The sequence below is a fragment of the Rhea pennata genome, chromosome 2, assembly GCF_028389875.1.
Source record: "Rhea pennata isolate bPtePen1 chromosome 2, bPtePen1.pri, whole genome shotgun sequence".
Classification (NCBI taxonomy): Eukaryota; Metazoa; Chordata; class Aves; order Rheiformes; family Rheidae; genus Rhea; species Rhea pennata.
The window spans coordinates 3,163,788-3,190,694 of record NC_084664.1 but is presented as its reverse complement, the minus strand read 5'-3'; the positions used below and the strand labels follow the sequence as shown (position 1 = coordinate 3,190,694).

General features: G+C 49.6%; 1 protein-coding gene across 1 annotated transcript in view; it reads left to right on the top strand.

Annotated features, from left to right (window-relative positions):
* Nucleotides 1-14,478: 14,478 nt before the first annotated feature.
* WNT9A (Wnt family member 9A) overlaps nt 14,479-26,907 on the top strand; it is a 56,372-nt gene continuing 43,943 nt past the window's right edge. Inside the window, exon 1 of the mRNA XM_062567635.1 lies at nt 14,479-14,595. Within this exon, the coding sequence (XP_062423619.1) occupies nt 14,501-14,595 (95 nt within the window). The 5' untranslated portion in view covers nt 14,479-14,500. The remainder of the gene's footprint in view (nt 14,596-26,907) is intronic.

Genomic DNA, 26,907 nt, shown 5'->3' with positions numbered 1-26,907 from the left:
AGCCTGGTCCGTGTGGCTGCCAGTCTAGCCCTGCAGACGGGTTGCACTAATGTTTAACTTCAGCCTGTGTCACCGCATTCACAGTCGGCTGTTTCTTTTCCTCTAGATGAGCAGATTATTCCCTGCCTTTGCGTGCAGTGGATATGCTGACCCCATCTCCTCTCAGTCTCCCCTACACCAAGAAAGCCTATTCCTCCATTGCCCCTCGTGGGTCCTTTTTTAAGAGATCTTTTCATCTTGGTTGCAGTCCTGTGACCTTCTCTAGAGGGGTCACCTCCTTCTTTGAAGCAGCTGAAAGCCTGAGAGTTGTTTTCACTGGGAAGGACATAGGGGTTCTTGCCATGGGATGAGGAGATGATTCTGAGGTCAAACAGGCCAAATTCAAGAGTATAAGGGCTAGGGCTCTGCCTCATGGCTAGAGAGGAAGAGGGAGGATGAATTAGGAGAAGGAAGACATAAAGTTACCCCCCTAATCCCTTAGTTACCTGGAGTAACTGGACTCTCCTCTCTGAGTCCACCACGCAGCATGTGCTAGGACCTGGACTCATGTCTGAACCCAGTGCAGAAATACCACATCAGCTCAGGCTGTCAGCTCCCTTTGTGATTATCTCAACCTACTCCCCCCTGAGGAAATGACAGACTGTCTCATGCCCCCCATCATTAGGATGCAAGTTAAATGCATTTTATTCCTGGTAAAGAGGACTAATTTCTACTGCTGATCACCTGCCCCAGCCTTGCCACTGTGACCTTGCCCCATCGTCCAGTGGAACATTCACAGCCTGATGAAGAAGAAAGCTGTTGATGCTGAAGTGTTGGCGTGCCTCTCCGGATGCGAAAGGGACCCTTACTTCAAAGGTTGCACATCCATGTCCTGGACGGCTGGAAGTAACTCCAAAGTGACAAGTATCCGCAGGGCAGGAACAAACACTCCAAGTGTTTGTAGACCCTTCTGCTATTACCTCTTACCATCCTGGAGATGATGACATGAAGCCAAGGCTGTTGTTCCTAAGTGGACTTGAAGTGTATTGACCACACTGAGTCACAAGTATTTCAAGACTGCCTTTGGAAGTCCTTTGTCTGAGTTGTTAGCCTTTTTTGTCTGAGATGTGTCTTTTTTCATCTAATGGCTGGGTTTTCCCGGTGGTAGGTTGACAGGCTATGTACTTTAGTAGATAGGAAAATCATTGCATCCCACCAAAGGAGATGGAAATATATTGAAGGCAGTTCTAAAGAGTATGTTCTGGGCATACTGGGGGTTGGTGACTCTTAGAGTCCTTTTTTAGGAATTCACTTCCAGACTGTGCTCTGGAAGTGGCCATCTTGAGAGAGTGGGGCTTGGTGCCTTGTTTATACTACACACACAATTAAACTGCTGTCAAATTAGGGCAGAGGGCTGTGAATCACCATTATCCTCAACCAGCTAAGGTCCATACTTGTCACTGTCACATAAAGATAGAAATTTTAAAGTCAAGAAGTAATTATGCAGTTTGACAGCCTGAACCACAGCAAATCAGAAAATTGTACTTGGTGATGCATGCCTTGATTCTGACAACCTCTGACATGTCATCTGGGTTACTGAGCATTAGCATCAGATGCTTAAATTAACTAAAAGTACCTGTGTATTCATTGTATTAAAAATGTCCAAGAAAGTGACACCTCCAAAACGACACAAGCAAATCAAGTATACTTGGGATTAGGACTTGGCCACCTGACTCTAAGGTCTACAACATCTGTGCTGGATCTGTTCAGACAGCACACGGTGGAGGGATGCGATGAGTCTGGAATCCAAAACTCTAGAGCTGTTTCAATAACTATAGTAAGAGATACTACTGGAGACTCTGAAATCCTAAATAGTTGTGGCTCTCTGCCTGTCTTGCTGCTTAGAAGAGGCTGGAGTGAGTTTTGCGTGTCAGCTTCCAGTCATTTGTGTGCTAGCTGATAGTTTGTGGTGAGTTTAATTGTTGGAAAATGGTTTGGAGTTGAGACATTTATTTTTTGTAGATCTCGCTGTGCATGTGTTTCTGTCCACACACACTTTTTTGCATGTGCGTGCGTCTATGATTATGTGCATGTATACATTATTGTTCCAAATGTTTCCACAAATTTGAAGTCAGAGCCTCAGAGCCTCATATTTTTCTTCCCTCTCATTCTCCCAGCGTCAAATACTTTCCCTGCTCCCAGCTGGGAAGTCGGCCTGTCACATGAACTGCAGGTAAAAGAGCATTATCTGAGTGGGTTTACTTGTTGAACAATGTAAGTAGATGATTAACCATTAAAGCAACAGAGTTTGCTGACCCATTAACCAAATAGGAAGGACCTCTCGTTTGCTGAACAATGGGTCCCATACAGAAAGCACCCCGACTTGTCCATCTCCTCCGTGCCGCTGCCGACAGACCTCTGTGCTTGTTGTTATGTAATGACTCGGTTCGGGCTGGTGCTCCCCACATTTTCTTGTGCGCTCTGTTGACTTTGGATACAAATCCTGCCAGAATCCGTACGTTGAATCAAGCCCCAGGAGGCTTAATAACTGCCATTCATTTTTCACCCTTGCATTTGCTGACCATGGGAGAGGGTGCGTCTGTTGGCACGCAGCATGTCCCCATGTCGCTCTGCGGGGGATGCAGAATGCTATGGCTGAAATCAGTAGTCTTTGAAGTACACAGATCTACTCATCAGGCGGAATTGGCCAAACACCCGTCAGTCCTTCCACAGGGTAGGATCAACCATTCTTTTCTGGCTTATCATTACTAGCTAATCCCTGCGTTGCATGCCATCATTGCCTTGCCTTTCAGGTGCATTCCCAGCCAAACCATCACTCTTGTGTTTTTGTTGTACACATGTTCAGTTGTCCAGCACTTTTCACCTGCCATTCTCCTTGGAGCTGGTGCTGGAAATTAGGAGAACTGAGTTTGCTCCCTCTCTAGTTTCAAAGGAGAAGACAAAACTAGTGATGTGATGATATGATGAGGGAATCTCTTCTACCAGGATGTCATCAACACCACAGTGTGACATGAAGTCTATATATTGGGATGGGGAGATACTTTTTTTTTCTTTCTTTTTCTTTCAGGTTGGTAAATAGTTGGGTATGTGGTATACTCTTTAGTACATCACCAGATTTCAGGGAATATTGAAATATGGGAAGTTCCCCAAAGGTGGAACTCAGTCTGGGATGCTGAAAAAGGCAGTTTGCCAGAGATATTTAGTATTCTAAAGATGAAAACAGAAAACAACAGATCTGTTTTGAGCCTGGGAAGGAGGAGAGTGACAAAACTATGAAAGTTCAACATCTGAATTGAAACTTAATAAAACATTTATTGGAAGTAAATGAGGCTAAACATTTCTATGTATTGAACTTCATCTATATTTCCCCCCCCCCCCAAATTGCAGATTGGCTGGAACATTTCCAGCAATTCCCCCCAATCCCTTTCTTTTTGACAAGAAATTTATCCTGGCTCTAGGTCAACCTGACACGTTTGCCCTTCAAAGACAAAGCCAGCTAGAGTTAAATGCACATTCAGCTCAAGCTCAGACAGTGGATACTCTGTATTTACACAGTATTGCAGCTTCAGATGCTGAAGGAGTATTTTGCAAGATACTTTAAGTCTCTAGAGTGCTCAACATCTCTATGCCAGGCAGGGTTTGGGTTACTGTGTTTTCTATTGTGTTCCTGGGCCTCCTTGCCAATATTCTGCCAAAGTTACTCTGTAAGAAACTAAGTGAATTTTGGCTCTCAAGCTCTGGCCTTCAGGACTCTGGCTCTGGAGGTGTTATCTCAGTCAGTCCTGTGTGGACTACAGCTGTCGATCCAGTAGGACCTGGGTCATATCTGCCAGTCACATGTTGATACCTTGGATACTCTAGGTCCTCTCAAGTGGCACAAGATGCCTCTGTTAAGACAGCTGATTCCCACATATGGATCGTACTGATTAGGTCTCCATTGAAAAAGATGAAAGCTGAGATGTCTAAGGGGAGAAAAATTGCCCTGTAGATCCCACTGCACATATTGGCTAGATCTCCAATAACCATAGAGGGAGCCTGCAATGAGAGTCTAGCTCAGATGGAGATATCTACACTGCAGACATCTACATGTAATCCAGTGAATTTCACTTTAGGATTGGATGGAAGATAGGTTAATCAAACATTATATGCCAGCTGCTTGATTCAGGGCCAGCTCTGGAATGACTCTATTAGTATGTCCAGGTAAGTATCTGCCCTATACACACTTAAATCACAACTTATCAGCGTGGATGGCCCCTGCTTTTCAGTGTTTTGCTTGCCAACTACCTACTCTGTCCATGTAAGGTTTGTGAGAGCCTCAGTAGTAGCTGGCACATTGCAAAATGATTATTTCATTACTCCAGCTATATAGGGTGGCATTAAACGTTGAGCAAATGGACAGAAACCAGGACTGGCAGCTGAAAGGTAGCATAGCAGGCATGATCCTGTACTCCCTCACTTGGCAATCCTTACCCCAGGAACATGTACATGCTTACAGGCAACCTGTGTGTCTGAGCTCCCTTTACAGTCAATGGAGATACTCCAAGCAGTTAATGAGGTGGGATTCATTCATCCAAGCATGGTCATCAGGTGACATTTGGAATGTTCTAAGGCGTCCTGCTGACCTTCAGCTGCTGCTCCAGAAAACACAGGTGTCCCTTGGCTCCTGTGTTGCGTCTACCAGTCCCATATGGATGTCTTGAGGTCAGCTCAGTGGCACCAGACACCTGTGTTCACACTGTAATAGGGGCTCAGGTGCCCAGCTGACATGGGACACATTCATGGGAGACCTCTAAATGGAGGGGTTTGGGTCCATGTGCTGTATCCCACTAGTAGTTTTTTTGTTTTGTCAAATACCCATCTGAAAGCAACACAGCTGACCAGCTCAGTGATCATGATCTTCTTGAGCTTGAGTGGGCCTGAAGTTTTTTTCAAAATTCTCAGTTTGCTCATGGGAGCAGGGACTCATGGAAAACTCCCTTCAGCTGTGGTTCATGAGTCAAAATCTGGCAGCCTAACTAACTACTAACACAGGTAAAAAATACCCCATTCCTGAACTCTCTGGCTGAAGACCAGACAGATGGCAACCTTCAAGACAATGGCATTTCAGTTACAGCAATAAATCATAAGCCTGTTTCCCCCTGCTGTAAAAGAAAGCTAAACACTGAAATAAAATCCTTTTATTAGCATGAAATGGCCAAAAAGAGAAATAACATGACCAAAATCACCTTTCATCTAAAAATAAAAGCAAAGAGAGAGTTTTCAGCAGTCCTGGAAAATACCCGACACACGTTCGATGGGTGGGCTTGATATTGTGACTACAAAAATATTTTTGCTCCGTTTGTTTCTGGCTGTTTTGCAGCTGACAGGTTGCCAGATCTCTTGGCTGGATCCCTTCTACTTCAGCATTCAATAGGATGGACTTGTTAGCTAGCACATACAACTTGAACAGACGGCAGTGGCGTAGGACTCGGGAAATGATCCTCCAGCAATTCCCCTAGAAATATTCTACCATTCTGAGCCACTGCGACTGTGAACAGTTTCAGAAAAACTGCCCAGAGCTGCTTAAAAACAACCAGCAACTCCTTCCTGCTTCAGCGTTTCCAACGGGGCATGGTGGGACCAAGGAGCAGCACTTTCCTACTTTGTTTAAATAAATGCATCTGCCTCCAGGATGGAGCAGCATAAGAGGACTGGTTTCTGGGGAGGTGTTTACCATCTCAGCACTGCTGTTGAGTGGCTTGGAGTAATATTTTTGGCCCCTCTGTGCAAATCAGAATGGTCCCAGCATGGGGTGAAGGCAGGTAGCTTTCATGAGTGACAGCCAGAGGGAGCCTGATCCCAGAAATGGGGGCTGGAAAGTGGTGACAGAAGTAAGTCCAGGTAGATTGGAAAGACCAAAGGCTTTTCTTCAGGCTTTTAATAAAAATGAAATTGGAGAACAGAAAATGTCCTTTTGGCTCAGCTCATAAAAGTCCATTTGAGTTCAGTTACGGGTGTTGTTCCTTTCTGAGGCCATTTCACTCCTTCCTTCACTGCCTTTGCTTTCCACATAGGGATGTTTTGTTTTAAACACAGTATGTCATTTTCAAACAAAAAGGTCAGATTTGGAAATGTCCAAGGAAATCTGTCAGCATTTTGGACCTGCATGGAGAATGTTGGAAGGAAATGCCCAAGCAATTTCAACACAAATTGGTGAATACCTTTTGTCCCTCCCAAATACCCGTTTCCAGAAAATTCACTATTCATTAAAAAACAAAAACAAAAACCAAAAAGACATTACCCAGATCTGTTACTCATCCACTACTATTATATGTCCGTGTTCTCTCCCACATTAAAAACTGATCCAACATCTCCTATCCCTCCTCAGTGGGGCCAGTGGAGGGAACTGGATCCAAGATCAGGATCTACAGCTTCATCCAACAGCTTCCTCCCTCGCTTCCCATGTGTATGCACTGACATTTAATACACACCACCCAGTCTAAGTCACATCTGGCTCCATGCTGCAACCCATATACACAAACGGAGTTTAGGAAAAGCAGACCTTATGACCTGTCCTTTACCAGCAAGGAGAGACCCCAGATGCAATGGAGACAAGAAACTAGGAAAGATAAGATTTTGTCTTTTTTAAGAGTAATGGTTAATCAGGGGAACTTTTCATCACAACAAAATTGTAACTGAAAAGAGCTCAGAAGAATTTAATGAGGATGCTGTAGGTGGAAATATTCACAGATGGACAAAGATGGCTAGAAAAGTGGATTCAGTGCATGTTATAAGACACTGACTGAAAAATATTTTCTGGAGATTTGGAAGAATTTCCTGTTGGGACAATTTGCTCCATTATGGTTCTCTGAACCCCTCTCCAAGGTGACAGCAGTGATCCCACCCAGGGACACAATAACAGGGCCCAGCTGGGCTCCAGGAATCCAACCTCTGCAATCCTGTCCCTTTTTCTTTCTTTGTTTTCTTGGCTCTTTTCCTTTTATTTCCCACACTATTCTATCTCCTCTTTTTGCTCTCAGGGTCTCTCACTTGTCCTTCGGTTAACTGGTTTAATATATGTTCAAGGCCAAAGACCCCTGACTTGGTCATATGCCTGGTCATTGCTGTCAGTCCCTAAGATATACAGGCAAGGTGTGTGACCTTAAAGATAGAGGAACAGGTTATCCTGGGCACCTGTCACCCTAAGGATGAGGTAAACAAGAGGTCCCATGAGAGCAGAGCTAATGAGGGCTGATTTCCTATGGATCTGCAGCCGGCATCCTGACATCTGCCCACTGCTGTAACCCTTGCTTCACCCACAGGTCCCCTAAGGCCTCCTACACATGCACTACTTCAGTTTCCCAATTTACCCTCCTCTCGTCACTCTCCTTACCACCTCCAGTTTGAAAGCAGTATGGCCAAGGGCTGGTTCAGGGCTGGCACCACGTAAATGGTGCTAAAAAGAGCTGTAGAGCTTCCACGGGGAGCTCTCCATCAACACGCGTGAATTTACATCTCCCTCTTTTATGTGGTTGCTGATTTTCCTAAGGAACCAAACTGTCACTAAACACCTTCAATAATGGCCGGTAAATCGCTATGATTTACAACACGGGCTATGGCAGAAAGTGAAAAAAGTCCCTGCTTGCTTGGCAATGCTCCTTCAGACCTCAAGATACCTCCTGCAGCTCTATATAACAAAAACACATTCACTCCTAGCATGCCTGATTGTCATAAAGACAATAAAGACCTTATTTTGCAGTGCGACTAATTACATTAAAAATCACCCTGCCCAGATTATGAAGTCCCTGATTCCCTGTGAAATCACCAGGAGGAAAGTGCCCACAATAAGGACAATTTGTTTGGATTTCCTCAGAAGGGCAATTTTGATAGTACTCATGTACTTAGCTATAAGAAGAAAAACCCTTGCAAGAGCAGAGTACAGCCAGTAAAGACAGGCACAGAAATGGGAGGCAAAATTCCCATTTTTGATGTTTTTTAATCACTTCCTCAGATCTTGGGAACATTAGCAAAGAGAGGTCCCCTTTGCTATCAAAGAGGAATGATTGGATCTTAAGGGAAGAATTTACTGGGCTTTCAAAGAGTGTGAAATAATTTATGATTATGTTTTCTTAATGATAGAGGGCAGTTAAAAAGCAAAACATTTGAAAACAGTTTGCTTCACACACACACACATAATAACAGCATTTTGCATGACTGAGCCCATCATGATCCCGCCTCATGCCGAGCCTGCCATGGGTATGTCCCTCCGTTACATGATGGCATGAGAAGAGGCCTTTGAGAAGTCTTGACACAGCAGTGTAAGAGACTGATCCGTCTCTTTAAGAGCCAAGCAGCCCAGAGTCAGGCTCACCCTGCTCTGGAAATGAGCCTTGTTGGGAGAAGGTTGGGCCCATGCTGCTTGTGGGGCATGCACAGAGATAGGCTGTCAAGCAGCTGATCCCTATAAAGGCCAAAAGGTCTCCAGGAAGGAGAGATTTCTGAGAAGCAGAGATTTGGATAAGGCAAATGGGAGCCTGTTGAGCTCCTTTTGGTTGGATGCCCTAACTTGGATTTTCTTGGGAGCCTGCATGGCTGCTGAGTTGATCAATGCCATTGCAGGTCCCCCTGCCCCCCACCCAAGAGACCAAAGGCAAAGGTGTCAGGGCACTGGCAGACCCAGTGGGTCAAGGTTTATAAAGATTGTTTTGAGGTGCAGGTGCATTGGTCAACCTACTTGCCAGTGGCTTGGAGCCTGGGAGCACCCTGCAGAAGGCCTGGGGGCTGATTGTCCTTGCAAAGGACACACCGGCGCTAATCAGCCGCGAGCACCACTGTGCCTACACGCCGGTAGTGGTATGCCTCTTGGGGGAAGTGTGTGCAGCCACCCTGAGTTCACTTCAGACAAAAAGGTCATGAGCTCAGTCCTTCCTTCAACTAACTCCCAAGTGGTACCTTCTTAAATAAGGGGATGGTAGAATATGGGGAATGTGGAGCAGAAAAGAGAGAGGAATGCTTTTAAAGACCACCTCGTGCTCTTCTTGCATGCAATTCTAGGGGGGCCTCAGGAAAGCTGAAAAGTTTCCTATCTCCTTTCTCTTTGTGGCGCAACAGGAGAGCAGGATGCCCAGCAATTGCTCTGAAGAAATTAAATAAACATAAAGGAACAGTTCCTGCCATGGAGTGGGGGCTGGAACAGGTGACCTCCTGGGGCCCCTTGTAAACATATTTTATGAGATTGCCTGATTATACCGAGAGCTGGCAATGTTCAGAAAGGATCTGCATGAGCCTGTTACCATAGTCCAGGAGTAAGGTGCTTGCTAATGCTTAATAAGATTTAGCTGCCGTGTAACAGATGCCTATTGGGACCTGTTGGTTAAGTCTCTTTCAAGATATTTTAATATGGGTCCTATAATCAGTTAAGAGAGGGGATCTCTGACAGGAATGAGGGTTAAGGGAACATCTTGCTTGTCGAGGTTCGGTGTGAGAGGCCCTGCTTGGGGTCTGTCCCATGGCAGCTTTGTCACCGGCCTGATTCCACCAGAATGACTCATTTTGGGGGTAGGCTCGGAGAAGAACACGCAAAAACTCAACAGGGATAACTCCATGAGTCTGGTATGGACCCCAGGGCAGATAGACCTCGGGAGACAAAGCTGATGGTCCCCCATCTTCTGTAACTAGGGGCAGGGGACGACCTTTTTGTGAAGCCGTGTGAAGGAGAGAGGCCACGCAGACACAGGGCAGGAGCATGAACAGGACAGTCAGGTACACGCTGCTCCTCGTGTGCAGTTATTTGCCCCATCCTGAGCCCTGACTTGAGGAAGCTGACTGAAGTTTAGAGCTGTCCTCGGGGTGACTCTTGCTGCATCCTGGCCTGATGGAAAAGAAGTGAGAACCTGGCTTTGAGCCCACGTATGATTACTAGGACGGAGGAAACACCCTGGGAGTCCACATGACAGTGAAAAAAGAGCAAATGGAAATGCAGGGAGAGGAGGTAGGGGGAACTTGAACGGTGTGATCCCTGAGCCGGTGGAAGAAACGACTATCCACAGGCGGGCAGTGCTCCCACGCCTTGCCTGTTATTTCAGGCTGTATCCGGAGGGCAGAGAAACGCCGTGCCCACTTCTAATTAAGGAAACCGAGGAAGGGAAATGTGAGTGGCTCGTCTCCGAGGTGATCTGCCTGGAGGAAAGGCGGACGAAGGCTTCTCAGCTGTCCTGGGCACAGCCTCAGCTACCCAGAGCAGACCAAGCCTTGGGAGGTCCCCATCTCCCGCCTCCTCGCTTGAGTTCCTCTAGTCTGGGAGCGAGTGCCAAATATCTGATGGGGAACCCATGCAGAACCGGCAGCCAGGGATGAACCAGATGACCTCATGGGTATTTTCCTTCCCTCTTGGACTCTATGACTCAACAGCCCCGCTGAGCTGGAGTCACCGAATTGGAGAGGTTTGGTTCACGCTGCAAGACCTCAGTGAGCCCTTGCTCGTCAGAGCCGAAGCTGCTGGCACCTGGCTTTCGAACGGGGGCTGCCCTCAGAGGAAAGCACAGGGAACAGGGTGATAGGAAGGGCAGGAGAACCCAGGAGAGGAGCCAAGTTCTTTTGCAAAAAGAAAAAAGCCCGAGTGAGAAAGGCAAGGGCTCCGCTGGGGTAGGGAAGCCTTGGTGGCTCTGGTGCACAAGCTGAACCTTGGGGAGCAGCTTGAGAGCTGAGTCACGGAGAAGGAACACTTGAAGTCACCTTCCAGATTTCCCTATGGTCTAACGGGCCTGGGAGGAGCCTGGTGGAACAGCAGCGGTCACTTTTGCTGCCTGAGGATGTCCCCTCTGCAGGGGCAGGTGCCAGGCCAGGATCAGCTCCATCTCTTGGGATCTCACTGGGTGCTCACCAATTTGCCCAGTAGCCAGAAGCGCCTTGCAGAAGTGAGATGGCAGGGCTGGGGTTAGGGGAACGATACAGGCAGGTTCTCTACTGATGCCGAAGCACACAGTGAGGTGGGTTTAGCAATGCCTGTCCTGAGGTTGCCTAAAGGAGCTTCTCACTCAGCATTAGTCTCATGCACCGGCGTCTTATTTCAGTGGTAGAGAAGACTTTATCACACTGATAGCAGCACCGTTTCCTGATTCAGATAAGCCCCAAAGGGCCTTTGAAACCATCACTTCTTGAAACGCCAAACTCATTAAGCTACTTGGTCGCTACAGCGTGTCCCTTGCCATCCTGGGACTAAAACGCCCTAGTGAAAAATGACAGCTTAAAAAGCCAAGCGCGCAGCAAGCAGCAGGTCTGCGCTCGCCCCGGGACCCGCGGCGCTGCTTCGATGTGGCACTGCCCTCTGCTGTCAGCAGCTCGGCCCTGGGGACGCTGGCCAAGGGCACCGCCGCCGAGCAGAAAAACCTGGGTTTTGCGGCCTCCTGGCAACCGCTGGATAAAATAACACCCTGGACAGCTGCAAAGCTGCTCCAGGAGGATGCTGTGCCTGGGACCTGCGCATGGTCCCGTTGTGCATCCACAGCCGAGGGTGAAGTCAGAGAGGAGTCAACTCCGGCTTGGATCAAGCAGCTGGGCTACTTCAGCTGGGATGAGCCATGTCTTTGGAATAACACTGGATTTCCCAGCTTGGACAAAGCACCGTGCACGCTGCTCCCGGCCCTCCAGCGGAGCAAGGCGCCATGGCCTGTGTCTGTGCCAGCCGGTGCTGCTTGCCAGGGCTCTCCATTTGCAGTGACGTAGCTCCGGACAGGGTCTCCCGTGTGCTTCCCTTCCCTTCCCCCCTCCCCGCCCGGCCAAAAGCGGAAGCATCGGCTCTATTTTCGGTCAGCGGCATGTGCTGTGCCACGTCGGAAAGAACTGTGGCCGCCGCGGCGCGCCGCCTCGGCATCGGCACCTTGCTCCTGCAGAGGGGAAATGACTAAATGCAAGGGCCGTGCTGCTTTTCCGGGAACCTTCCTTCCCTACGTGGCAGTTATCTGGCGTAACCGGAGTTCCCTTCCCTCTTCCCTGCACTGGGCACCTCGGCTCCTCGGGGACGTACATGAAGGATGACTCTAAACCCGTCCACCTAGCCCCAGCTGGCGAGATAAGGGGGGCCGCAAATACTCCAAGGCCCTTGGTTAACCAGGACGATTTGATGAAGCAGTTTGGATATGAATCTTCCAGCCGTGGTTTAATTCTGCTGGAATTGAGCGCTCCATGATGGGGCAGAGCTGCGGGGAGCCGAGGTTTGCAAAGCAGAGCTGCAGCAGGAGCTCCCACAGCTCGCGCGCGAAGCGTCGCATGGTGTGAACCCGGCTGCTTTTCCATGAGGCCGTTTTGCCAAGGTTCAGTCTGCAGCGGCTCAGCTGGGATCTTTTATACTAGCCTGGAACTTAAAACAGCCTTTTCCTTCCCCCCTCCCATCCTGAAAATAAGCAGAACCCAAACAGCTTGCGTAGCATTGGAAGGGCTGGAAATGCCTGAATGCTTGACGAGAATAAACTCACTGAGTTCCCCACGGCCCTCAAACGCCATTCCAGGACAAAAGATCCCCAAATCCTTTTTCCCCACTAACCCCATGTGTGGGCATCCTGCTTTCAAACGACTGGAGACAAGAATGTAGCCAAAGCCTGCCCCGGTTATCCCAGTGCTCGTTGGGGTTAGCATGCACCATGTCCCTGCTGCAGACACTGCATCCTCCTGCAGGTTTATTCACCCCACTTCGGGCTCTCCGCACTCCAAGGGCTGCATGGCCTGATCCCAGCCTGGGAACACATCCTCCTGTCCATGCGTCAAGTCTCTGTGCCTTCCTGGGCCTCATCTGCATGTCTGACCTCTGCACAACTGTCCAGTCTTTGCAAGACTCTCTAGTCTTTGCACGACAGATCAGCACTTGCACGTGTCACTCTTGCATGACTGTCTGGCCTTTGCACACCTCACCCTCACACAAGTGATCAGCCCTTGCACATCGAGTCCTTGCATAAGTGTTTAACCTTTGCATGGCTGACCAGTCCTTGTGTGTCTGATGTTGGCACAACCATCCAGCCCTTGGGTGCCTGATCAGCCTTTGCACTTCTGGTCCTTGTAGCACTGTCCATCCTTTACATGTGTAGCCTTTGCATACTTTGCCCTTGCACTTCTGTCTAGCCCTTGCACAACTGTCTAGCTCTTCCATGCTTAGCCCTTGCACAGCTGTGCACCTCTTGCATTGCTATCTAGTCTTTGCGTGCCTAAATCCTGCACAGCTGTCTGGCACTTGCACCACTACTTAGCCCTTGCACAGAGGATCGACCTTTGCACAGCTGTGTGGCCCTTGCATGGCTCTCCGGTCCCGGCGTGTCTAGCCTTTGCATGGCTACCTGGGCTTTGCACAACCATCCAGCTCTTGCACACTTCCTCAGCCTTTGCACAACTGCCCAGCCCTGGCACATTCAGCCTTTGCACAACTATCCAGCCCTTGCAGAGCTGCCTGGCTCTTGTACAGATGTTCACTGCAGGCATATGCAGCCCCTGCATGGTTTTCTGCTTCGGCATGTCCAGTCCTTGCATGAGTGTTCAGCCTTGCACAGTTGCCCGGATCCTGCATGGCTGTCTGGGGCTTGTGTGGATATCTCGGCCTTGCACGGATATCTGCCCTTAGTACATTCAGCCTTTGCACAGATGTCCAGCCCTTCCATGGATGCCCACCCCTGGCACCCCCAGGCCCTGTACAACTGTCCAGCTCTTAAATAGCTGCTTGGCCCTGGCATGACTGCCCAACCCTTGCACACCCAGCCCCTGTATGGATGTTCAGTCTTTCTGAACATCCAGTCATGTCAGTCCCTTGCACATCCAGCCCTTGCTCACCCCGCTATTGCACAGTTGCCCCCTCGGTACATCCAACCCTTGCATGACTATCCACACCAGCGCTTCCAGCCTTGCATGTACTGCCCTTGCATAGCTGCTGGGACCTTGCACAATTGCCCAGCCCTTGAAGGTTGAGCCCTTGCACATGCAGCCCTTACATGGCCACCCCCTCACCCCGCCGCTGCTCCGGCACGTCCAGCCCTTGCATGGCTGCCCAGCCCGTGCAGGTCGATCCCTTGCACATCCAGCCCTCGCACGGCCACCCGACCCTTGCACACCTGCCACTCATCCCTCTCCCTCGGAACATCCAGCCCTTGCACGGTGGCCTGGCCCTTGCACGGCTGCCCAGGCCTTGCAGGTCGTGCCCGTCCCTTGCAAGGCTGCCTGTCCCGGCACGCCCGGCGCTTGCACGCCCAGCCCTTGCACGCTGCCCCAGCACCGCTCCCGCCCCGCTCCCCCCGCACCGCGCAGCGGCCTCCCCGGGGGGTGGGCGTGGCCTCGCCGCCCCGCCGCCGGCCCCGGGCTCGGCCCCGCCCCCTCGGGGCTCGGCCCCGCCCCTCCAGGCCTCGGCCCCGCCCCTGCAGGGCTCGGCCCCGCCCCCGCCGGCCGGGCGCTCGCCGCCGGCCGCGCTATAAGAGGCGGCGCGGGCGGCGGGGCCGCAGCGGGCGCGGCGGGGGAACGAGATGAGCAGCGCCGGCGCCGCTGCAAGATGCTGGATGGACACGTCCTGCTGGGATGGCTCTCCTCCTGCGCGCTCCTAGGGCTGCTCGCCTGCGCCCCGCGGCCCTCCGCCGCCTACTTCGGGTAGGTTCCCACCCCGGCTCCCTGCAGCAAGCGCCCGGGCTCGCGTTTGCACCACCGCGCGGCTTTATTTTACTTTATTGCACCCGCACCGCGGGGTGCGCGGCGCTTTTTTCCCCCTCCTCCTTCTCCCCCGCGCCGGTGAGGCGATGCGGGGTGAGTTTAGGCACAGGACGAGGCTGGACCAGCCGGAGCGCTGGTCGCCGGCAGCGGTGAGACGAGCGGGCAGCCCCGGCTCCGTGGTGCTCGCTCGCTGCCCGCAGTCGTGCAACTCAAATCCGTCCCCGGGGAGCGCTGCCTGCCCTGGCCAGGCGCTGCCGGGCTGTCACCGCTCACTGGCCGCCTGCGAGCTGCCGGATCGCTGCCTGCACGGGCAATTGCCCTTAGGGAGAGTTTTGCAGCCTGTTCCCTCCAAGCCCCCTTCTCCACTGGTGGCAGTGTGGGAGCTTGACTCCAGGTGCACTTGTGCTGAACACCCCTAATCAGCGTGAACGGGGGGAAAAAAAGTCACCTTCTCCCCGTGATGATCTAGCTGCTTGTCATCCTCCTGCTTTCTCACCTTCCCAAACCAGGTGCTTGCAAGCGGTCCCAAACGCGAGGAATTTTTTTTTTAATGGTAAAAAGGGTGAAACTTTGCTGGCACAGTGACCCCTATCCCGCAGTCCCGGCTCCCGGGGGAAGCTGCTCGCGGCGGGGCGCTCCGGCCCCCGGCGGCCGCGGCATCGCCGTCGCGTCCCGTCCCGTCCGCGCCGCCGCTCACCTGCGCGGGGCGGCCGCGGTGTCGCGGCGCGGCCGGCAGGGGGCGCCGCCAGCCCGGGCCGCCGCGCAGGTGGACGGGCCGCCCGCGCCCCCTCCCCGGCCCGCCCGCCCGCCGCGCTTATTTCTCCCCCCTCCCTCCATACTTCATTGACTAAAACCCCTTCTTCCATCCTGAGCCCGTTCTCCTTCATAAATCCTCTTTCCTTCTGTGCATGTTCTTTCCCCTCCCTCCTTTTTTCCCAAACCAGCCCCCTTTCCTGCACCAAGGTGAGCGGCTTGCAGGAGCTCGGGCTGCAATGCCAGGCTCAACCTGTGCACCCTGCTTTGGTGTCTCTAAGTGATGCTTTGGCTGGTTCTTTCTAAAGGACCTGCCTGGAATGAGAGCAGCTTATGGGGTGAGGCAGGGAGGATGCAAGCACCTGATCTTGCTTCTCAGCAAGTTTACTGGACTGGTGATAACTGTGTCCTGTTTAGGATGTTATGTTGTGACCACTGGTAGGAGCCACTGGACCTGCTTCAGGGAAGGCTTTACCAGACTTGAGGTTCCCTCCACTCCCTTCTTTCCACTGTTTTAAAAAAAAAAAAAAAGCTGGTATTGAGGTTTGTTCATTTACTGTGGTCTGGCAAAGCTTTCCAAACAGTGCTACTTGCATCTTCTGTTTCCAACCTGAGACTTGTTTAGCTTCCTGCTCTCTTGGCTGGTTTTGTGAGGGAACAGCATGAGCCCTGTGAGAGAAAGGTTTTAGGGAAACCCCCCCCTTGTCTCCCACTGCAGCGCATTGAGAGCATGGGGCTAAGCCACCTGCCTGTGGGCCAGCTGGAGACCACAGGCACTGGGTGCTTGTGCTGTGCCTTTGTACTGATGGGGCTTGTGAACAGTTAAGTTTAATTCTGTGGTGATGATAGCAGCTGTAATGCTGCAGGTAACTCATTTCAGTTACCCCTTTGGGGGATTTCTGTTCTGGCCTCTTGTGGCTGATGTAGATTTTAGCAACTTCAGAGTGAATGCCTTGAGTCAAGGGAAGGGTGCTATCAGGTCTGAAGTTGTGACTGTTTTGGGGTTATTCCCTATCTCAAGACACTCTTGGGGCAGCTGCTGCTCCTGTCATCCTGATTTGAGGCATCTCTAAGAAGGGGAGGAAATCCTGCCAGATGTATATCCCAGCCCTGTGGAGCAGTAAGTTTGTGTTAAGCATCTTTCTGTTTGGGTTGAGCTCCAGTGAAGACTCATCTGCTGCTCATCTCATTGCCCTAAGAGGCCTTAAATCAGTGATAGCACTTGCTGAGCTGCTGGGGAAGTCTCTGGACACTGGAGAATATTCAGGTCTGAGGTCCAGGGTCCTTGTTAATTCTCAATGAGATGTAATCTGACAAGCGTGTGTGTGGAAGAGGTGAGCTGCTCCTCATGGCAGGCTTCTGCCTCACTGATGAGGGAAGTGGTAGGTTCTTCCTTCAAGTCTGTGTTCCTGCAGGGCTCTTAATTCCTCTCCAGATGCCCTGTGGTGGCTGGTGTTAGTCCCTCTCATTATACTGAGTCCCATATGGGTGTAGCAGCATGCATGGGGTGATGCATGGGAGGGAATTCCTCCAGGTGAGGAGTGGCCTCAGTTTATTCTAATATAACCATCATCCCTAATTTTGAAGGGGAATTGGGGATTTTGGCTCCCCTGTAATTGGGGGGGGGGGGGGGGGGAAGGAGCCTGGATGCATCACCCTTAGCTCTGGGGCTGTGCTGAAGCTGGCTCAGCTGATGAGATGTCCCTGACAGGCAGGGAGAAAGGATGCTCCTTCCTAGTCTGAGGCACCAGTGTCGTGATACCCTTTGGCATGTGAGACCCTCCGCTCTGCGGGCTCCTGTCCCTGGTGGGGTGGGGGAAGTGGAGCTCAGCGGGTGGCTGTGGTAAGCAGATGTCATGCTGCAGCTCCTGCTTTGCTGCCCTGCTCTGCTGGGGGATAGGGACAGCTGTGGGCAATCCCTTCCCCCTCCTCTCCCTCTATGTCTTATTTCGGGGAAAGAATTTGGTGTTTCCAAATGTGTGGCCTGCCTGGGAATTAGTGTATGGGGACAGAAACGGGGCATGGTTACATGATAATGAGATTGTGTCAGCATGTAGTTATGTCTGGGGCTGCCCCTCTGGGGCAGCAGGAGAGGAAGCTGGAGCAGGGCCTAGGTGGGTGCTGGGGAGGGAAGGCCCTTGATGGGGGTTTTTCAGCTCTGGTGGTGTCTCAAAGGGATTTGTAAGCAGCCAAAAATGTGTGCTCTGGGCTGCCTGATTTAGAGCAAAGGTGATGTCCCACTCTCCTGGGGCAGAGGAAGGGCTAGGCTTGGTCCCTGACCTGGAGATGAACTAGCTACCTTTGGCAGGCTCAGGGCTGGTCCCTGGGTATTTCTCACCTCTCCTGTTTCCCTAGAGAAGCAAGTGCTTGCTGGCTGGACCTGGAGCTGGTGCATAGTAAAGGCAGCACCTGAAGTGATGCTTAACCAGACAAGTGGTGAGCAGAGCTGAGTCCCCAGACCCCTGCTCAGAAGGGGACTGTTACCTTGGTTGATGGAAAGCACCTGGAAGAGGCTGACTTGGGATGTGATATAGCATCTCCTAAGCCTTACCTGATATAAGACTGTTTTATAGAGGAGATGGTAGGCTGGCAAAACTGGAGCAGGACTTAATGGGCTGCTGCAGGGTCCAGGTCATCCACCAGCTTCCCAGGGGATGCCTGAGGGATGAGGGAATGCTTTAGGGCAGGAGTATTTGTGAAACTGGTGCTGGTTGAATCAATACCAGAAGGGGAAGCATTGCCTTGAGATAAGAGTCAGCTGAGCCTGGCTAGCTGAGATGCACTTGCACTCCAAGAGTCAGTCTGCTTTTATGTTCAGGCATCTCCTTTGCAGCTGGCCTGTCTTGAAACTAATTTCCACCATATTACAACTGGTGAATGGGGATAGCTTGGAGCAACCCCAGCCTGCTGGGATCCTGGAGAAAGCACTGCATTGCAATTTCCTCCCCTTTTCTGCTGCTCTGGTGACCTGCAAGCTTTGGGTGTGGGTTCCTCTCCCTCCCTCCCTTTCCTTTTATAACTGTGGCTGGTGGAAATACTATAACAGTGTCTGGGAATTGTGCTGGGCCTTGCGCTGCTGGGCTTCAGATGTGGCAGATGACAAGATTAGCCATGTTGGGGGTGACAGGCTGGTTAACTTCAGTCCTGCTGTGCATGCCCTGGTGTGAGCAGGAAGGAGAGCTGACCTATAGCAGCTTGCTGCTTTCCTGGTCTCCCTCAGAAGCTGTAACTTGTCCAGGCCGCAGATCAAAACCCCTCAACTTATTTCTTTCTGGGTGTTCTGATTTACAGATTGACTCTATTTTGATGCGGTTCCCCCACGTTTTTTTGGTTGGAAGAAGTGAGTTCCTGCAGCTTGCAGTTTATTCTCCCTCCTTCCCGCAGCAGAAGGAGCTCAAGCAGATCTGCCCCCTCCACAAACACTTGTCAAGCCCCAGTAGTAATGTTACAAGCAGCTCATGCTTACATAGTGTTTATGTTGACAGATTGCAATGTTCTTCATAAATGTAACTGATCTGCACCCTGCACGCAGGCAGCAGGAACCCTTAAATGCTTGTGTGGGGGAGAGGGAGGGAGGGGAAGCATAGCTTGCCCAAATTTACCAACACGGCTACAGAGAGCAGGGCTGCTACTGCACAGTGAGTTTTTTTGGTGTGGGAAGTGTAATATGTTTTTATTCCCAACGGCAGGTGCAGAGTAAGTACCCCAGCTATCTTTTAGGTGCTGCTAGGACAGAAATGCTGCATGCATGCTAGTTTAGGGCTTGATTCTGCTAAAATCACTCTGAAAAGACCTGTGAATGAGACTAGTAGATATTCAAGGGTTGTGGTCGAGTGACCACCCTCATGCCCACAACTCCTTTAGTAGGCTTAGAGTTAGCAAGAGGTCCCAAACTGTTGCTACAAGTGTGTGGCATTGACTTGAATGCAGACTCCAATAAAAGCAAGCCTGCTGGTGCTGGCATGCCTTGTTTTTCCAGTTGCAGCAGTCTGGAAATGCTAGATGTGAGCATGGCTGTTGCCTATCAAGCATTTCTCTACCTGTCACTTGATGGTAGTGTGGGGCCACACACTTGAGCTCCAGCTTCAGGCGCGCTGCGTGTGAACTTCTCGGGAGCTGTTGTGATGCCAGGCCACAGCGTGTTAGCTTTCCAAACACTGGCTGCCCCTGGCATGCGCTGAGATAGAGCAGCTGGTTTTCGGCGTGACCAAAAAACAAAACCTGGGCTTGGGTGGTGAGGGAAGAATGCTGTGTGCAGGCGAGTGCAGCTGGAGCAGAGGCAGGAGGCAGCTTCCAGGGCTGGAAGGGCAGCTTGGACATCCCACCCTTGTGCGTGAGGCTTGTCTACTTCTCAGGAGTCTGATAGTCATTTAAGGTACTTTTTTTTTTTTTTTTTTGAATATAAAGGTTGGGCTGTTTCTCTGCTCTTTCCAAACTGGGTGAACTGTCACATAGACCGATCAGTTTGAGTCCTGACTGGCTTCTCTGCCACTGTTGGCCTCTCTAGGTGAATTCAAAGCAGGTTTTTAAACCTTCCTTCCTTTGTGAAGGAAACCTCATGTGCAGAAGCATTTACTTTGTAGATACTTGGAGGCAGTGCTGGAAGTGATGGATGAAGTGCCACAAAGGTGGTGAAGAACCCCAGGAGCACTTGAAAAAACAACTAGCTCTGTGCACACAGCAAAGGTCTAACACAGCTGTGTCATCAGCCCTGGGGATCTGGAACTGTCCCAAATTGGCCTGGGCAGTACCCAAAAGCTTCCTCTGCCTGCAGTGTGCTCAAGGAACAGTGTCACACTTTATTCAGACAGGGATTAGTATGGCTTGGATTCATGTCCTGGCTTGTTGTCACAACTGCCACATGCCTCATTTCACTTATCTGGAAATGACCATGACATCCTTCTCTCCCAACGCAGAACTTGTCAATTGTGTGTATTGTGCAGCCCTCTGTGTCCAAATGTGCCTGGGTTTCTTGATGGGAGCACCTATGGTACAGGTGATTCTTGGAGAAGATAATTGGTTATAAAAATATTAATTGCATATCCAGGGAAAAGGAGGAGGCAAGATGCTTTCTGTAGTGCAACTGGTGATGCAGAACTACAAGCCAGAAATCTATAGGACTCTGGTTTCCTGGTGAAAGGCCTGGTCAATGATTAACTTGCTTTCTGGAAGTTGCTAACAACAGTAAAAGGGAGTCCAGCCCCACAACCCCAACACAGAAAGCCCATGAGTGCTTAATAATTAAAGGCCTTGTGCTTTATCACAGGATAATGAATTGCCTTAAGGCTTATTCAGTGGTAGCTAATTGAATTAGACTGTAAGACTGGGAAGGAGGATGGTTGAATAAATCTGAAAGGACCAAATGAAGCCCCCTTGATGCTCCTTAGTTTAAATCTTTCTAACTAGACTGGGTTTTGTCAGTATTGGTTTTTCCTGTCTGCTTAATCCACTGTGCTGGTAGACTTTGGTGCATTTGCTGCTTGGAGAAGATGGAGTGAAGCTTCACTTTTCCCTGGTGAAGTGCTGATACTTAAAGGAGGAGGTATTGACCTAATGAGCATCACTAGCAATTCCAGTGCTGAATGACTGAGCAGCCACAGGGTCTGCTGTACAGAGGTAATGGGACCTAGAAAGTTCAGCTCAGAAGAGGTGCAAGCCAGACTTACTTCCTCTGTCTCCTGCTTGCATCCCTCTGCCTAGCTGTTAATTAAGCAGAGTAACTTAGACTGGGTGGGGATTTTGAAGCATTCCAGAGTTTGCTGAGGAGACTGTAGATTGAAATATCCCTGTGGAAGCTGCAAGCTTCAGGGTAACACCTTCAAGAATTGGGTCAAATCTCTGATTATTGAGGTCTATAGAATACAAATGGGACAAGTCCTATCCTGATCTTTGAGAAACTAGAGAGGAGGGAGCCCAATGCATTAAAACTGTCTAGATATGAAGGCTCCCTTGGCCACTTTGTGCTTAACCATAGACAGTACAGTTACTTTCTGGAGATGGCACTCGAGTGGCATGCCACCCATCTAGTGTACCTTTTATGCTATACACTCCTTCACCTCCAATTTTGAGTGTCCTACTAGGTTCCCAATGCTCCTTTGAGGGCATATGTTTTTTTTCTGAAGCAATCCAAGAAGTCTTGTGTGCCTGACTTTGCTGGCTGCAGCCATGCTGAGCCTCTGGCTTTTCTCCATAACTAAGCAGCCTCTCTCTGTGCAGCCAGACAAACTCTCTAGTGGCTTGTAGCATGTTAATGCAATTGGTTTCTCAGTCTGAGAAGCTCTAATAAGCAAAGGGACCAGCTGTCTGCTTGTTAGTAATACTGTGAAAACATGGATGGAGGGCTACTGTCCCTTGAGCAGGATGTGGCTGCAGGGAGACTAGTGCTGCAAGTCTTGGATCAACACAGGCAGCCCAGGTATGATGCTTTCTCCTGACTTACTGGAACCAGCTCAAAGGTGAGTAGCAGGAAATTGTTGTGATGCTGGAAGGAAAGGGTTAATTCTTTAGAAGCTGCTTTTTGAGATCTAGTCTCAAATTACCCCCCCTCCATGTTTTTAACTGCTTTTCAAGGTTTCCTCAAATTGTGGCTGTAAGTGCTAATGAGTCTTATCTCAAGATATTGTCATAAAATACACTTATAAAGTGTAAAGCTTACCAAGTTGATAAACTTCATTGTAATGCATGTTTGCCCTGTGCTAAGTGGAACAGAGTATTTTGTGGCTAAGTGGATAAACACAGCAGTTAAACTTCAGGGATTTGCTTTAACTGATAGAAAACCTATTCTGATTTTTTTTTTTCCTTTACCTGTTGCAAAGAGCTATGAAATGAATTAAACAGCTTCTGTACGTATTGTGGTCTGTGTCTGCTTGTGGTATTAAATTCTGGGATTTGGGAACTTTAGCAGATTCAGTTGTTGGTGGAGATTTCTTTTGGGGGAATGGGAAATAACAGGCTAATCCTGAACTTGTCTGTTGCAAGCAACATAAGAACATAGCTGTTCTGTACATCTGCTGTAGAACATGCAAGCTCACAGTATCTGACATCAATGCTTTGAGTCTGCTGGCTTGGAAGATAGCATGATGCATGCAGTTCATGTCAATGGGATGTCAAGCACTGAGCATGAATTTTGAGTGGATCCATTTGACCTAGGTCATTAGAAGTAGCAGTTAATCAGAGCCAGATGCTTATGAAGTTTAGGAAAAATACCAAATTACCTCTGGAGATTTAGTCCAACCTTCTTGTTCATGCAGGGTCACCTACAGGATTGTGTCCAGGTGGGTTTTGACTATCTCCAGAGAAGGAGACTCCACAACCCCTCTGGGCAACCTGTTGCAGTGCTCTGTCACTCACAGTAAATAAGGTTTTTCTCATATTTAGGTGGAACTTCCTGTGTTTCAGTTTGTGCCTGTTGCCTCTTGTTTTATCACTGGGACCCACTGAAATCTGGCCTGATCCTCTTGACACATTCTATTCAGATATATATATATATATATATATATATATATATATATATACACACATCACATCCCAGCCTTCTCTTTTCCAGGCTAAACAGTCCCAGCTCTCCCTGCCTTTCCTTGTAGCAGGGATGCTGCAGTCCCTTAATCATCTTAATAGCCTTCTGCTGGACTTGCTCTAGTAGATCCATGTCTCTTGTACTGGGGAGCCCAGAATTAGACCACAGTACTCCAGAAGTGGCCTCACCATGGTTGAGGAGAGGGGCAGGATCACCTCCCTCAACCTGCTGGTAACACTCTTCCTAATGCACCCCAGGAAACCATTGGCCTCTTTGGCAACAAGGGCGCATTGCTGGCTCATGGTCAACTTGTCCACTGAAACACCTAGGTCCTTCTCCACAAAGCTGCTTTCCAGCAGGTCAGCCCCCAACCCATACTGGTGCATGGTGTTATTCCTCTCTGTGCAGGGCCCTGCTTTTGCTCTTGTTGAACTTCATGAGGTTTCTCTCTGCCTACCCCCAGCCTGTCTTTTCTGAATGGCCGCACTGCCTTCTGGTGTATTAGCCACTCCTCCCAGTTTGGTGTCCTCAGCAAACTTGCTGAGGAGGCACTCTGTCCCTTCATCCTGGTGGTTGATGAATGAGTTGAACAAGACTGGACCCAGTATTGACCTCTAGGGGACACTGCGAGCTGCAGGCCTCCAGCTAGACTGTGGCACATCACAACTGCTTGAGTTTTACCTTTCAACGGGTTCTCCATCTTACTGGATGGACAAGTGTCACATTTGCTGCTATGGTTTGCTTGTTTTAGGGTAAGTGTCCCGGGTACTCCAGAGGCTGAAGTTACATTATTGGTCACTTAACTACCTCCCACTGCACATGTTTCTTCTGTTGTGGAACAATGTGTGATCACCTAGGATGAAGTTACGACATGCACGTATGAATATCTGAGCTTAATGTTAAAAAGCCCTGTCAAATAGTCTTGTCCTTTGGATGTTTAAATTGAGTTAGACTTGCTCTGAAATCTGAGAAGTGGTTTGACACACTTTCTGCAGGCCAGAAGATACTTGCCCTTCCTTCAGGCAAAGTGGAGAGCTTCACTGTTAGGGCTAGGAAGAGCAGACACCCAAAACATGCCTTGCCCACAGTAAGCTGCAACAAGTCTTAAGTGATCCAAAATGAGGTAGGTGTATGGTAAAATCATGGTAAAATGTGGTGTAAGCTCAGACATAGCTGAATAATACTGTTTCAACACCCAAAAGACTATCTGAAGTTGCCTCAACTTGGCAACTTCAGATGACAAGGTGTTTGTGGCTAGCAATCCTAGACGATAATGTTAGAAAGCCCCATCTGTCATGAAAAAAATGGGAAGCATTAGTCAGATCTCTTCTGGGTGCTGGTCCTTTGAAGTAGTGCCTTTCAGCATTGGGGAGTTTGGGAGGAGACGGAGCAAAAAATACTGCAAGATGCTCAAGTGAGCATACTCACTCACCTGAGTTTGGTCTAGCTTGTATTTGAGTTGAGGGCCAACGTGTCTTGGTGTTTCTCAGCTTCCTTATAGTCTACTGCTATCTAGTCTTAAGCAAAAGTATCCCAGCCTGCCTGAAAAGGAGGCCTGACCTCCTTTGTGTCACCCTGAAGGTGATAAAGCTGGTTTCCTTCCTCAGGTATGAGAGCATCTTCACCACTGATGTGTACGATGTCACAGCACCATGTCCCTTGCTTCTTGCAACAGCACTGCCTGCAGAGCTAGGCTTCTCCTCATTTGTGGGACCAGCTTTCATCTGGCTTAGATGTGAGCTGAGATGAGTGTGCATCTAAGTATCTGGAAGCCAAGTTCAGCTCTGAGTGCAGAATTTACCTGGGAGCTCAGGCAGCTAATGGAATTGAATGCTTGGAAAACACAGGGGTAACTGGGTTTAGGATGAGGATCCAAATCCTGGACTAGCTTCATCTGAGTTGACTAAAGAGAGCCCTGCCAGAGCAATCAGCAGGTTCAGCTGAGTTCCATGTGGGGAGCAGCCTTGCCCAGCCATGTGGTGCAGCTGCGCAGTTCACTTGCTGCTCTGCTGCAAGCATCACTGTGCCACAGCTTTCCTGGGCTGCCTGTGTCTGAGAAGAAACCCTATCCACGAGCTCAGAACCCCTCAGGGGACGGTCCACAAGAACTGATACTTTAGTTAGAAGACTTGACTTGTTTTGCTTAATCTTGACAAAATTCTTTCCTAGCACTAATCCTCTTCTAGTGAAAGGTGAGAGCTCCAAATACCTGGCAAGCTAATAGCACAGCTCTTTCTACATCCCTGGGCCTCTCTGTAATCAAAGGTGGGGGGGCAGGGGTGTTTTAAGCCCCTGCCAAAGATAAATCTCTTGCTGGGAGCTAGCAGGGAGTTATTTCCCAGTCTGTGGTTAGCAAGCTGATCTGACAGGCCAGAGGTGAAACAGCCACTTGAGCTGAATTACAGGTCTAACCAAAGATGCAATGCTTCCTTTGGCTCATTAGTTCAGCTGTGTTGCATCTCTGGTGACTATTTCTATCTTCTGGCTTGTCTCATGTTGACTCTGGAAATCTAGAGGCTTAGCATGAGCTTCTAGCATGAGCAAGAGAGGACAAACCGAAGAGCTTTTCTTGGGAAAGTGAAAATGGGACTAAACAAGGCTGTGAACAATCCCTGCTGCCACAGTTATGACTATCCTGTCTGTCTTTGAAGTTAGAGTATCCTTGCTGAATTTTGTATTACTAGCTGATGAAAATGTTTTATAGACAGACCTGTCTGGTGCAGGACAGACACTGGCTCAAAGAGCTGGCATTTGAAAGGGAGAGGGGCTAGCCCACATCTTACATCTGCCTCTTGATCAAGACGAGCAACCTCCAGCTGAGCAGGAACAAATTTCACTTGATGTAGTAGAGATGCCTTCTACTACATTTTGTCTTTGAGGAGCTCTGTCTGTAGCCAGGGCATGGACTTAGTTCCCCTGTGGGCTATCTCAGATGTTACTTTGAGGATACACTAGAATAAGGGAGATCCTCCTTCACTGCTGCATCCTGCTGAGGCATTCACTGGAGCTGCAGTGAGGTTCATTGAAAGCAGGAAAGCCAAACCTTCAAGCTCTGGTTATCTGACTCACTAAGTTGAGGACTGTGCCAGGCTTGGTGGCCCTAGTGAAATGCTGGTGACCCATAGCAGCTGATGGGGGATAAGACTTTCCCCTTTGCTGTAGGCAGGGAAGAACCTCAGGATGAAGAGGTAGATGGTGGACGCTAATCTGCCTAGGGGCTGGCTGAAGTGGTGTGGGAATGTGGTACAAGGCCTGTGAGCTGCTGCCAGGGAAGCTGCTCTGTTAATCAGGCAAATCTGCAATGGTGCCCCTTCTTGGGGTGATAGAACAGAGTGCTCTGATCATACAGGAGTTACCTATTGCAGTAATGTCAGGGTGCTTAAAATGTGCAATCTGTTGATTGCTTAGTGATCTCTGAAATACTAGCAAAGCAGGAAAGCTTCCCTTCCCTGAATAGCAAGGCTGCATTTCAGGGGTTCAGTGTTGTATCCACTAATACTTCTCCAGAGCCTTGCTGGGAGGTGCATGGCTGCATTTTCAGTGGTCGGTGCCCTTGCATAAAGCCTCAGGCAAGCATTGCTCTTGCTACTGTCAGCTGCCTCAAATCCTCTGTTTATGTATCTAACTAAAATTTGAAGGCTGGCAAAGGAAGAAATCTGACCAGTGCAATGGAAACCTTCAATTCCCTGCAGTCCCAGGAGGAGAATAGTAGTTTCAGGCTGGAGCTAGGAATGAACTTCATTTGTACACTGCCTTGCCCATCCAAGAAGATCAGCCAGGAAAAACATCAACAGTTCCATTAAAAAGTCTGCTGGTTTGCTAAAGTAGTGAAATAAACATACCTGTAAGCATAACGGCCTGAACCGCACAGGAAACATTAACTGGAACGAACACACGCAGACTTACTCCCTCCCCCCTTCCCCCCCCACCGTATATCTAACCGATAAAAAACACTGTGCGTCCATGGAAATGTGTAAATCAAC